The sequence below is a fragment of the Pezoporus occidentalis genome, unplaced genomic scaffold, assembly GCF_034315485.1.
Source record: "Pezoporus occidentalis ecotype Australia unplaced genomic scaffold, CSIRO_AGI_Poc_V1 ctg2, whole genome shotgun sequence".
Taxonomy (NCBI): Eukaryota; Metazoa; Chordata; class Aves; order Psittaciformes; family Psittacidae; genus Pezoporus; species Pezoporus occidentalis.
In genome coordinates this window covers 18,820,637-18,834,862 of record NW_026913855.1, presented here as the reverse complement: position 1 = coordinate 18,834,862, position 14,226 = coordinate 18,820,637, and the positions used below count along the sequence as shown (strand labels likewise).

Genomic DNA, 14,226 nt, shown 5'->3' with positions numbered 1-14,226 from the left:
AACAGTGTTTGGAAGTGTTGCTTTGGGTCTCTAGGAACAACTGAGAAGTCACCAAAGATGTCCATACAATAATAACCTCTCAGTGGAAATCATACATTGTGCCATGTTGCACTGTGGTGTACTATGCTGTGACTGCTCTCCAACATGTATATAAAGCTGCAGAAGTAATTACGTATTGCTGTGTGTAGAAGGTGAAGCTGGAAGGGAATAAAATTTGTGGTGTAAAAACAGGAGCGTCTTTCTGCAGATATGCTGTCCCCCTTGCTGGTGGTGTTTGAGGCAAACTCGTTCCTAATGTGAAGATTGAGTAATTTCTAATTCTTTTTTTCCTTGCAGGTCAAGCCTGTTACTCACAGTCGAATCACTGTGTCAGCCCGGTTTCGAAAACCACTCCAGGAGCCCTACACTATTTTGTAAGTAGAATTTTCAGTTAGCGAACTGCCATTTCAGGGCTGGGGGTGGTGGCATCTTAAGTAGTTTTGTTTAAAATGCTCCTCTAAATTATTTTACTTTGCTTTATTTCAGCCTGATTGCTAATGGAGACCTCATTAGCCCTGTAGTACGCCTCCTCATTCCCAGGAAAACACTGAATCACTGGGATCATGTTCTTGAAATGGTTACAGGAAAAGTTACCATCAGAAGTGGGGCTGTTCACAGGTATCAGGAAGCTATTTACAAGATACATTTGATATGTGTAGATATGTTTTTTGCAACTCCATAGGTAGATATAATGGATCATTTCTGCTTCATGGGAAATTCCACTATAAGAAAATCAAAATACATGTAGAAGTCACAAATTAGAATATATTGACTCCCAAGCAGCCTTCATGTTTCATTTTAACTGCCATTTGAAAATGCAAATAGCTCAACTTGTTTCAACTGTTATTTCTTGATTAAATATTTAGTTAGCAGGCATTTTATAATACAATAATAATGCAATATATTTAGTATTAATAATTAAGTTACAGGCCAGAATAAAATAAATGAGCATGATAAAGTTGGTGAAGAAGTTTGTAATGTGCGATAATCGGTGCTATCCATATTTCCTTTTAATTTTGGTATTTAAAATCATTTGGGAAAAAAAAAACAAGAAAAATACTATAGATTCTTGGGTTTTTGAAGACCTGTGCTATGATTAGGATGTGCTCTATACTCAGCCAGCTCAGCCTTGTAATAAGAGCCAAGGCCAAAGTTGGAGTTGGGAGTTTGCCAGTTCTAGTATCTCAGTTGGGCTGAGTTATTGTGTTCTCCCAGGAACAGGAATTGAGCTCTTGAATAGGTAAGTTTCAGTCCCTGCGGCTCTCTAAATAAGCTCTCTAAAGTAGTGTAAGGTAGTTGGTGCAAGTTTTAGAAGAAAATGATATATACAGTTTCCATGAGAAACGTTGTGTAAATGGGCTGCCAAGGTGTGTACAGGCAAATTATTGACATTCCAGTGCTGCCCCATGAGGAGCACATCACAGAAATCCATTCCTCAGATGGGAAAAAGCCTTTTGTAGAAAATCATTCTTCACAGCTTACACAGTGTCTGAGGCTAAGCTTGCAAAATCTTTCTCAACCCAGTGAAGATAAGGTAGTCTTTCAATTCTGGTTGCTTTCCCAGAGCCTATGCTGATGAAGGTCATGCTATCTGTTGACTGTCAGCTCTTGCCTAATTTTTCCTCTCAGCCCTGCATTTCTTTGCTCCTATTATTTGGCTACTTAGCACTTTTACTTGCAGCTAACTAAACTTACACACGTTGCAGCTTTCTGGATCTGTTTCTCAGCTAGTATAGCTCAGAAGTGAGCAAGGTGACAGTGGTTTACAACATACCATTTTTTTCTGCTCTTATGTTGTTTAGCAATTTAAAAGCCTTTTACATTTTATTCTTATTACTTGATGTCATTCCTTGGTGAAACTGTATGTTGTACATGAAAGCAGAAATCATTCTGTACATAGCTGGAATTGCTTTTTAGAAGTTCCCTTCAATGCTCAGATTTAATCCTTTGAAATAAGATAATGTGTATGACATTTTGAATTATTTAATGATTTCCTTTTTCTGGTTTTCTGTTAACTGAGTTTTCATTTTATTTTTCCTAAAAATCCTAGGAATACATATTAAATATGTTAGTAAAGTGATCATTGTTCTTTAATAAGTTACAAGTTAATTGCTGGGGTTTGCTGAAGCTATGTAAGCATTAGGGGAGTGCCTGTAAAACCACTGAAAGCCTGTGTACTTGCTTTATTTTGGTTGCCACTTTCTGGCTTGGATTCAGGAGGGAAAATGGAAGTCCACTGACATCCCACAGGACAAATCCTGGGTTATACCCCAGTGACCAGAAGAAGTGACCACAAGGACACCTTTGTTGTGTAATAGTTGCCAGAGAGAACTCAGCTGGTCTGTGAATGGTTGTGGTCAGGTGGGTGGGTAAAAGACTTCAGAACTAAGTGTCACAAAAGTTTTGTGATGCTTGTTAAGTCAATAGTTGTTTATGTGTTTGAAGTGCCATTTTTTAAAACTGCTTTTTTGATTTCACTTTCATCTTCAGTGGCTGATTATGTTTGATTCAGTTATCATGATTATTATTTTCAGGGTGAAAAATACACTAGAAATTTCCAGATGACCCATAACATTTTGGGGAGTTATATTAAACAAACAACTTTGGTGCATTAAATATAATATTAAAATGCAAGCAAAGTGGAAGATTGAGAACAAAACTCCACAGTCATGTCTGTATGAACCCCTATATACCTGCAGCACCATACAAATATATAAAACAGTTCATAAACTCTGGTACATTGATTTACTGTTTTATCCTGAGTTCCCCAAAGCAAAATGTAATCTAGCAAAACACAGTTAGATTAATTCAGAAATGGGCTTACTGCTGATTTTAGACTGATTGTTTTATTTTCATTTTTGGGTGTAACTAATGTTGTAACACATAAATTGTTCTTTGAATTGCTGGCATGCCTGTGAAACATTTGCACTAAAAAGTAAATGTAAGTAATACAAACAGGGTGCTTCAGAGTTGGCATACTTCTTCACAAGGAAGCAACAATGTGATCAAGAATTTTAAAAGCTGCAATTTCACTTTTAAGAACTTTCAGTCTTTGCACTTAGAAATCCAAGGTACTTTCATATGGCAGGAGGCACCTAGAAAAGCAGGGTACTTTCATGAGGGGAACTTGAGAAAGACATGGACACACTGCGAGCGCAGCAAAGGGTCACAGATCATAGAATGAGAAAATTGTTTAGGTTGGAAAAGACCTGTGAGATTGCAAAGTTCAACCTTTGACCAAGCACTATCAAGTTCACCACTAAACCATGTCCTTAAGCACAAAATCTGTCTTTTAAAAAACTTCAGGGATGGTGACTCACTACTCCCCTCAGCAGCCTGTTCCAGTAATTAACGACCCTTTTGGTGAAGAAATTTTTCCTACTATCCTATCCTGTCTGGCACAACTTGAAGCCATTTCTTCTTGTTCTGTTTCTTGTTATTTGTGAGAAGAGACTGATCCCCACCTCACTACAAACTCCCTTCTGGTACTTGTAGAGAGTGATAAGGTCTCCTTTGAGCCTTCTTTTCTCGAGACTGAACAACCCCAGTTCCCTCAGCTACTCTTCAAAAGACCTGTGCTCTGGACCCTTCACCACCTTCCTGACTCCAGCACCTCAGTATCTTTCTTGTAGTGAGGGGCCCAGAACTGAACACAGGATTTGAGGTGCAGCCTCACCAGTGCCGAGTGCAGGGGATGATCACTCTCTCTGACCCTGCTGTCACACTATTTCTGATACAGACCAGGATGCCTGGGCACAGGCTGGCCCTTGTTCAGTGACCATTAGTCAGCACCCCCAGACCCTTTTCCACCAAGCAGCTTTTCAGCCACTCTTCCCCAAGCCTGGAGTGTTGCATGAGGTTGTTGTGGCCCAAGTGCAGTGCCCAATACTTTGCCTTGTTGAACCTCATATCACTGGCCTCGGCCCATTGATCCATCCTGTCCAGATCCTTCTGTGCAGCCTTCTCACCCTCAAGCAGATCAACACTCCCACCCAACTTGGTGTCACCTGCAAACTTCCTGAGGGTGCACTAGATCCCCTTGTTCACATCACTGACAAAGACATTAGACAGAGCTGGCCCCAGTACTGACTCCTGGGGAGCACCACTTGTGACTGGTCACCAACTGGATTTAATCCCATTCACTACAACTCTTTGGGTCTGGCCATTCAGCCATTTTTTAAAACAGTGCACCTGTCCAAACCATGAGCAGCCAGTTTCTCCAGGGGAATGCTGTGGGAAAGTGTCCACAGCCTTTCTTTTATCCTCTAAGTGGGTCACCTTGTCATAGATGGAGATCAGGCTAGTCAAGCAAGACCTGCTTTTAATAAACCCATGCTAACTGGGCCTGACCACCTGGTTGTCCTGTACATGCTGTGGTAGGTGGACAGGTCCTGGGTTTGCAGTAAGTGGCCATGAATGACCAGAGCACAGATAGGAGGTGCAGCTTGGTATGAGAGGGGTGAGGAACTCATGGAATAGATCCCTTTACAAGGTGTCAGGAGAAAGACATTAAACACCTTCTAAGTATAATTTCTTTAATTTTAGAAATTATGAGAGTATTTCATCTTTCATAGCACTTTATATTTCATTAGTTTTATATAAATTGTGATTTAGTTCATTATTTTGCTCTGTCTTTCCTTGTTTATATTGTGACTGATCATTGTATGTCATCTACTATATTTTATTTGGTTTCATATCTGGAAATTCAACATGATTTAGTGCATTTAGATTAATGTAGCTTTCAACTCTCTTAATGCACCTAACAAGGTTTATTATATTACACATTTTCATATTTTTCAGACTTTACACTATAGATGGAAAACTTGTTCAGAATGGGTCAGACTTGGAGAATGGGCAAATTTATGTTGCAGCAGGCAGAGAAAAGTTTAAGAAGTTGCCGTATGGTGATCTGCTATTTCGCAAATCTGTAATGAGAAGGCCACAGGGGTAAGTTCTGTAGGTGTGTGGTTTAATTCTCACATGCCTGTGTGTGTCAATATCTTTACAAAGTACCACCAGTAAAGTACAAAATCATCATGAGGAATGGATGGAGGGATAGATGGATGGGTTAGTAGGGATGTAAAACTTTATTGACAGCTTCTGAGAAAGTTGAGAAGATGAAAATGAAAGAGAAGATGGAAATTCAGAAGACTATTTCACCTCATAAATATGCCACTGAACATGTATCACAAAACTAATGTCAGAGGCAGTATTATTGTGACTTTTCTTAATTTGTTGTTTGTTTTTGTTTTTGTTTGTTTTTTTGTTGTTGTTGTTTTGTTTTTTGTTTTTTTCTAGTGAGCAACTATAGACAATGTAAAGAATTTGAAAGTGTTTTGGGAAACAACATTTGCAACAAACGAATTTAAGGACATTGAAAAACTATGTTGATCAACTGATGTAAACCAATTATTTTTTTAATTGCTGGAACTTTTCATTATAATAGTTGTAGAGATCTTTCACTTAGTAATTCACTGAATGCTGCTCTGCAAATTTTCTGTATATGAATTATGCATTGTGGGGAAATGTAATGTATTTGTTAGTAAAAATATACGATGAATAAAAGAATTAACTCTGTTGCCATAGCTGATTTGGCATTATCTGACTGATACATAATGTCTATGGTAGTGACAGCATACCAATTCTAAGATATGGCTTATTTCTGCAGTTCTAAAGTGTCTGCACTACCTCCAATTGTGGGATCTCGAAAGTCTAAAGGCAGTGTAAGTATCAAGTGCCATAATAAAACCTGTTTCTAATTTTGCTTAATTCCAGTAGATGGAAAATCCCTGTCCTTTGGGTTTTAATTAAATCTGAAGTGAAAAAATCCACAGCCACCTGGTGGTATGCTTATGAAAGCTTGATGAATCTGTAGTTATTTGCAGTGTCAATTAGGAGAAATCTGAGAAAATATTATTGCAATAATGGCTGCTTTATTTGTTATAAAACCTTCCATAGCAAAGTTCAGCTGCTGCCTTGAGGTCTTTCCCATAAACCTTGGCAGTTATCTTTGTGTGTTTATTTATTCATTTAAGCTAAATACCTAGAGGAAAAACGCAGAACCTTTTACAAAATGTCTTGCAGAAAATGGTGTTTCTGCATGCTGAGTCTGAATAAGGCTCTAAACCAGTTTCCTATCTGATGTGTTTTGTCCTAGCTAACCATTAAATACAGAGCTTGAGCCTCCACTGTTTTGTAGCCTGTATAGCTACTTATATGTGTACAAATGAGTCCACTGTGGATTTAAAACAGTGCCAAATCAGAATATAAGTATCTGTTTGCACAGGCTCTGTACAAGTGCTGTTTACTATACAAGACAGTGGAGAGTCAGATTCACCGTCTGTCATTATAATTGTAGTAGTTGATCATGTCCATTCACTGTTTACAAAACAAAAAACTGTGGAGCCACTGAACAAAATAAGCAATAAAATATACTGTTCCATTCTGTTGAAATTCAGTCGAAGATAAAACCTCAGTAAAGAACATAGTTTCAAGTGCTGTGTGGTTTTAAGATGTGAGCTTTGCAGTTCTAGCATTTGTTAGCTTTAACTTCTTGCCTCTTCTATTGTTATTTTACAACATGGACAGAAAATTATTTGATGTTCAGTTTTAGTCACTGGGATTGTAATACACACTAATAACAAGTTTCAAAACATAAGGAGGCAGGAATACCTACTATTGCTCTTAAATATGTAATGCAACACTTGAAATGGTATAAATCATACAATTGTTTACTTCAGTTTGATATCTATGCTTTCTTACTATTATTGCTTGGGAGTAACAGTCTCCAGTTTGAATTAGAAGAGACTGAAATATTGCCATGCCATTATTTCTCTTTATAGAGAAAGGATAAGTGGTAGATTTGATGGCATTGGTAGATAAATGGTAGATTAGATGATAAAAGCTAGACAGTTATTTAAGTAAGATATTTTAAAAGGAACTGATTTCTACTGATTATGTGAAAACTAGCAGAATCACATAAAAATGTAGTAATGTATGCAGGATGTTTTAAAGAGATGCAGGATTTTGTTCAGGACTTATTCTTCAGAAAGATTTTAATTTTATATAGTATTACCTTTTAACTTAAGCAGTGAGGTGAAATGAATTGCGTATGACCATCACAGAATGAAAGGCCTTTCTAATGGGCAAGTTCTAAAATGACATGAATTGTTCATGCAGCTACACTAAGCTAAATAGTGAAGTAGAATATATTTGTCTTCTGTGATTCAGCTAAGTCAGTGATAGGTGAACAGTTCCAGTGTTTTGTCAGTACTGGATTAGGAAGAAACTGCGTGCACTGTTAGACTGGCAAAAGTAGGAGGCAGTGGTGAGGGTGTTCAGTTGGTAAAGTCTTTGTAAAGCCTGGAATGATATTAAACAGAACTTATACGGTTCAGATTTTTATGATGTTGATTGTGAACAGATTTACACTGAAGAAAAATGTGTACAAATAGTAAAATCTCTGGCTATTACATGCAGGATCATACACACATCAAAGCAGTAAAAGTACAGACCAGGTTTCTGGTTCTGTTTCTAGATACACTATAGAGTAAGCAGAGGAACTGGCTAATGTCTTCAGAGGTGATGCAGAGGTGATGTGTGGGCAAACCCCTTTCTTAGTGTCCACTTGGCAGTCAGTGTTACTGCCATACGAAGACTGTCATCCTCTTCGATCTGCTTTTGACACTTAGGTTAATGCCCATGCCTCATTTAGACAGGCAGTGAATCCTTACAAGTTAAATTTGTTACATCTTGTGACTTTCCACACATATGTGTAAATGAGATATAGCTGTATATCACATGCATGCATGTAGATTCCCCTAGCTTTCTATTCATCAAATGAAACATTATTTCCCTATAACAAATGTATTGTTTTCTTCTGGGCATTGTTGAGGAACATTTAATCAGTTGGATCATATAGTAAGTTGATAAGATAGTTACAGTTTTCTGGATAGCTTATCACTTAACTGTACTGATTTAAAATGAATATGCTTCTTTAACACTTGACACCAATCCTTAGTATTAAAAAGTTGAAATAAAATTGAAACTAAAAAAATAAATGTTGTTGTTTGTATCAATGATAACCATGTACACATCTTTTCAGGGAAGTGATCGGCAATCTAAATCAACCACTGGATCCAGTGACCCAGGAGAAAACAGTTCCTCACCTCAGTTTCCCCAAAAGAAAGACAAAAGAAGCCATAATCCAGGGGATTCTGTGTCCGGACGGCACTTTTCTAACAACTCTACTAAAGTAAAACAGACAGTAACAGCTTCCACAGGAGTCCTTCAAGATAATGGTCAGTACCGAGATAGACACTATTGTACACAGTGGGTTTTGCTCTTCATTTAAAATTCAGTGAAACAGTGAAATAATATGCTTGTATAGTTCTTGAATTGCCTGTTTACTATGGCTATCTGAATTTACAAAGGTTCTTTCTGCTTAGGAAATGTACCTATGCATAACCGCTACTTTCCTGGCTTTGAGTACCACTAATTTTTAGTATACCTTGGAAGTTAAACTAATACAGTCTTATCTTCATGTTTTTGATAAAAACATAATAGAAAACATATTTTGAACATTCTCCCACAGTTCTGCCCTGCAAAAGAAGTAAAGAAAAGGAGTTGGTCTGCCCAAAGGAAAAAATGTCTTGTATTTCACCATTACAATTAAGCACTAAAATGCACCTCTAAGATTCTTAGTGGCATTAATACCACTAGATTACTTTAAAATTAAGTGCTTCGGTGTGCTTAGTATATATTACCCTAGGATGCAATGATGCCTTTCAGAGATAATAGGAAATGTTGAGATTTATAGCTGCAGTTGTTTAAGTTTACCTTTATCTTTGATAATATCTGGAGACAGCATATCTAAAATAATTTTTTGAAATTACAGTGTGATAGCAGTTTTTACGCCTGGAACTGTTCTTGAGCAATGTACTAATTGTAGGGTGTGCGTAACTCGGATAATATAACTTCTCTAGATTTTATGCATGCAGACAGTTTCTTTATTTGTTTTCTATTGAAACTTATCACAGTATCACAGTATGCTAGAGATTGGAAGGGACCTCAAAAGATCATCTAGTCCAGTCCCACTGCCGGAGCAGGAACACCTAGATAATGTTACACAGGAATGTGTCCAGGCGAGTTTTGAATGTCTCCAGGGAAGGAGACTCCACAACCTCCCTGGGCAGCCTGTTCCAGTGTTCCGTCACCCTCACTGAGAAGAAGTTTCTTCTCAAGTTTAAGTGGAACCTCTTGTGTTCCAGTTTGTACCCATTACCCCTTGTTCTATCATTGTTTGCCACTGAGTAGAGCCTGGCTCCATCCTCGTGACACTCCCCCTTTATATATTTATAGACACTAATAAGGTCACCCCTCAGTCTCCTCTTCTCTAAACTATAGAGACCCAGCTCCCTCAGTCTTTCCTCATAAGGGAGATGCTCCACTCCCTTAGTCATCTTAGTTGCCCTGTGCTGGACTCTCTCCAGCAGGTCCCTGTCCTTCTTGAACTGAGGGGCCCAGAACTGGACACAATATTCCAGATGGGGTCTCACCAGGGCAGAGTAGAGGGGAAGGAGGACCTCTCTCGACCTACTAACCACCCCCCTTCTAATACACCCCAGGATGCCATTGGCCTTCTTGGCCACAGGGGCACAGTGTTGGCTCATGGTCATCCTGTCATCCACTAGGACCCCCAGTAAAAGAGGAGTTAACATACTGTGCCATGTTTGGTAACCAAAGTCTGTTGCTGTATGTTCCTTTTTATTGTTCTTTCCCATGTAAATGAACAGCAAGCTTCTCTCTGGAAAAACAAAGCAGTAGGAAATAAACATCTCCATGTGGGATGTGAAGGATTCTTGAATTGCTCCTCTGAGGTTTTTTTGCGCTTATTTGTCTGCCTGTGAGAGACAGCAGCACTTGCAGGCAAAATCTGAGGAAAGAGGACAACTCTTGACAAATCAGAACAAAGGTCTTTTCACTCAAGTCAGACTCTATGTGGGAGCTCCAGTGTAGGCAGAATTTGGATATCTTGTGGTGAAGAAGTTCAAAGAAAATGTACTATATTGACCCCACAGAGACATCTGCACAGTTGTCTTCCAAGCATTTATTCTGGTCACACATGAAGATGTAGTGACAAAGCACAGGCCAGGCAGGCTGTAGGAGCTGTGAGCTGTTAGTGAGGAGTGATACAGCTTCAGTATCTTCCTGCCCAGCAAACCCGCTCTGTCAAAGACTGCCCATGACAGAAAACCAGTTGGACCATAAAAATAGAGGGTTGCAGAGGTCAGCATTGCACCTTATTTCTGTTCTTTATTATTTAAAGGGACTGAACTGCTGTGTAATTTGTGATGATGTTAAATATGACAAAGGCATATTATTTTGTGACTTGATAGCCTGTTTTGCTATTAAATTTATTTTTATTCCTCATTAGCTGAATATTTTTCACCTGTGGGACTATCTGTTGAGTTAAATATAACACTGGAGCTTGATTAAGTACTTCCACCAAATTATCTATCTGCAGGTGGGAAGTGGAAGTTGTTAGCTGGTTGATGTACATTTTTAAACAGAGGTAGGTGATAGTCTCCTTTGAAAGCTTTCCCTAGAGAGTCTCATCAGTCAGATCAATTTTAAGAGCCCACTGACTACAACTCTGTCAGTGGGGGATGTGAAAAACAAGATGTATTGAAGTAAGCAAAGCCCGAAACACTCTGTCCTCATCAGCATTGGCATTGTTTTTTGGTGCATCACATGAGAGTCACCTGGCTCAGTTTTCACCTGTGCAGCCCCTTCTCTACCAGAAAAAAAAAGTTCACAGTGGGCAAGTGTCCTGGGTTCAGCAGTAGCAGTCATTTTTCTCCTTCTTGGTAGCTGGTGCAGTGCTGTGCTTTGACTTTTGGCCTGGGAACAGAGCTGATAACAATTAAGTTTTGGTTTGGCCAAGGGCTTTGTGAGCCTCGTGCTCTGCCAGGGGGGAGGGCAAGCTGGGAGGAAGCAGAGACAGGACACCTGACCCAAACTGACCAAAGAGGTATTCCATACCACAGCATGTCATGCCAAGGATGTAACTGGGAGTTAGCCAGAAGGGGTGGTAGTCTGCAGGGTTGGAGGAGGTATTGGTCAGAGCTTGGTTGGGCTGGGGGGGTGAGTTATCGGTTGGCTGGTGGTGAGGTGATGTATTCTCTTCCCTTGTTATTTCCTTTATCATTGTTATTATTGGTAGTAGCAGTAGTGATTTGTGTTATACCTTAGTTACTAAACTGTTCTTATCTCAACCCGTGGAAGTTGCATTCTTTTCAATTCTCCTCTCTGTCCCTCCGGGAGTAGGGGGAGGGAAAGAAGGGGGGGAGTGAGTGAATGAGTTACCTGACTGGGTTTAAACCACGACAGCAAGTCTCACTACCATGCTTCCTTGCTAATGAAAGAAACAAACTAGTTTGCCTCTTTCAAGCAGACTAGGTTGTGGCTAGCTTCTCTTCCTGCTTCTTTTGACATACTAAGCTGACATTTATCATACCAGTGAAGAAGGAAAGAAATGTTAGAGATCTGCAAACACTGAAAATATTTTCATACTCAGATGACCTAACATATCTGTATCCTACAGCTTGTTGTTCATGGCTCAGTTGGCTGCTTGGATTTAACCTGCCTGCCCATCTCATGCCTTTCAGTACATTTCATAGAATCATAGAATCATAGAATCATAGAATCATAGAACCATAAATTAGGGTTGGAAAGGACCTCAAGATCATCCAGTTCCACCCCCTCCTGCCATGGGCAGGGCCACCTTACGCTTAACCATATCACCCAAGGCCTCGTCCAACCTGGTCTTGAACACTGCCAGGGATGGAGCATTCACAGCCTCCCTGGGCAACCTATTCCAGTGCCTCACCACCCTAACAGGAAAGAATTTCCTCCTTTTACCAATCTAAACTTCCCCTGTTTAAGTTTTAACCCGTTACCCCTTGTCCTGTCACTACAGTCTCTAATGAAGAGTCCCTCCCCAGCATCCCTATAGGCCCCCTTCAGATACTGTAAGGCTGCTATGAGGTCTCCACGCAGCCTTCTTCTCCAGGCTGAACAGCCCCAACTTCCTCAGCCTGTCTTCATACGGGAGGTGCTCCAGTCCCCTGATCATCCTCGTGTACCACCTTCTTGAAAGAAGAATCATAGAATTCTGTCCTTTCCAGTTTCATTTTAGAGTGAGGAGTCTTATTCTGAGATGGAGATATATTATTTGATGGAGAGCAAGAAGCCAACTCCAGTGATAATGATTGCTTTCAAGTATTGTTTGGGTTAATATAGCTCCACCGTCTGCTCTGAAGGCTCCTTGCAATTCCTCAGTCGGCTTTGCAGATTTATTCAAAAAAACTCCTTCAAACTCAAAAGCTTTGGATGGGGTAATGGAAACATTCATCACCATCATATCTTTTTTTTATGTATATTTATTTAATATTTTCCTGAGGGACAGTGAGAAAGACTCTTGGCATTTTAGTTGGCTGCATTTGGCTGTCACTGATGAGGGATTAATTTATTTTAAACGGAAACCCATAAACCACACAATGAGTTTATACATGCACATTTTTGAGTGTATGGAAATAGCTATAAAGAAAAGATTCATAGTAGAAAAAAATGCATCCCATATTCTTCGTTGTCCTTTTCCCTGCCAATTTAGCAGTTATGTCGAATCTTCCCTCTTTTAAGTGCCAGATTGTTTGAAAGTGATTGTTTCCTGGGACTTAACATCTGAAGAATTATGCTCATACCGTATTTAAAGCTTAACCTAATCTTCCAATAGTGTTTAGTTGGGCTAGCTGTGTATTTACTTTGAATTTTTTCTTTTAACACACTAAGAATTTCACCAGCATGCGATTCATATTAAAATTGATCCATGTCATAATCCTCTCAAATCAAGATGATTAAAGAGTTTCTTAGTGTTGAAAACTCTTTGTGCAAGACTTAAATTTACCACTGCTAGAGCAAATCCAGTAGACTGTGAGCTGGTGGTTTGGTTTTTGTAACTTATAAGGTATGCTATTAATGTTATGATTGAACTCTCATTGCACTAGTAGAACCTAATTAATATTGAATATATTATATGTAACAGTAATTGCAGCTAGAAATGTGAGGTTTAGAGCTTAGACTAGTGCAGCTGGTTCGGCATAATTAGGGCTTATGAAAGTGACACCAAAGGCACATTTAATTATCAGCATCTTGGTTTAAAGTTTTGAAAAATACAAACCCCAAACCTAATTATTTTTTCATTTGCGCCACATTCTGTAAAGGGTATACTGTAGGAAGTTGAACAGGAAAGCAAATTCAGACATGTAGTAGAAAATTCTTGTAAGGAAACACCCTCACTTTAAAGCCTATTCCATTCAAGTACAGTAGTTTAATTGTGGTCTCTGTCCTGGATTCAGCAGTAGCAGTCATTTTTCTCCTTCTTGGTAGCTGGTGCAGTGCTGTGCTTTGACTTTTGGCCTGGGAACAGAGCTGATAACAATGATGTTTTGGTTTGGCCAAGGACTTTGTGAGCCTCATGCTCTGCCAGGGAGGAGGGGAAGCTGGGATGAAGCAGAGACAGGACACCTGACCCAAACTGACCAAAGAGGTATTCCATACCACAGCATGTCATGTCAAGGATGAAACTGGGAGTTACCCGGAAGGGCTGGTAGACTACGAGGGTTGGAGGAGGTATCGGTCAGTGGTTGGTTGGGCTGGGGGGGTGAGTTATCGGTTGGCTGGTGGTGAGGTGAAGTATTCTCGTCCCTTGTTATTTCCTTTATCATTGTTATTATTGGTAGTAGCAGTAGTGATTTGTGTTATACCTTAGTTACTAAACTGTTCTTATCTCAACCTGTGGGAGTTGCATTCTTTTCGATTCTCCTCTCTGTCCCTCTGGGAGTAGGGGGAGGGAAAGAAGGAGGGGGGAGTGAGTGAATGAGTTACCTGACTGGGTTTAAACCACGACAGCAAGTCTCACTACCATGCTTCCTTGCTAATGAAAGAAACAAACTAGTTTGCCTCTTTCTTGCAGCCTCTTTCTTTGAGCACATGGTGAGTTTTTTATGTTTGCTTTAGTAGAATGAATATATTGCAAAGCATAAAATGGGCAAAATGAGCAAATGGTACTTGGAGCAGGAAAGCCATGTTGCTTAACTTGTTGCAGAATGGAGTGTAGGTGTACTG

General features: G+C 39.5%; 1 protein-coding gene across 2 annotated transcripts in view; it reads left to right on the top strand.

The window, feature by feature from the left end:
- The window catches only part of DCDC2 (doublecortin domain containing 2), a 59,792-nt gene that overhangs the window by 18,637 nt on the left and 26,929 nt on the right, over nucleotides 1–14,226 (top strand). For both annotated transcript variants that reach the window (XM_062618055.1, XM_062618056.1), the window contains exons 3-7: nucleotides 337–413; nucleotides 526–657; nucleotides 4,840–4,986; nucleotides 5,708–5,762; nucleotides 8,144–8,339. In XM_062618055.1, the coding sequence (XP_062474039.1) occupies nucleotides 337–413; nucleotides 526–657; nucleotides 4,840–4,986; nucleotides 5,708–5,762; nucleotides 8,144–8,339 (607 nt within the window). The remainder of the gene's footprint in view (nucleotides 1–336; nucleotides 414–525; nucleotides 658–4,839; nucleotides 4,987–5,707; nucleotides 5,763–8,143; nucleotides 8,340–14,226) is intronic.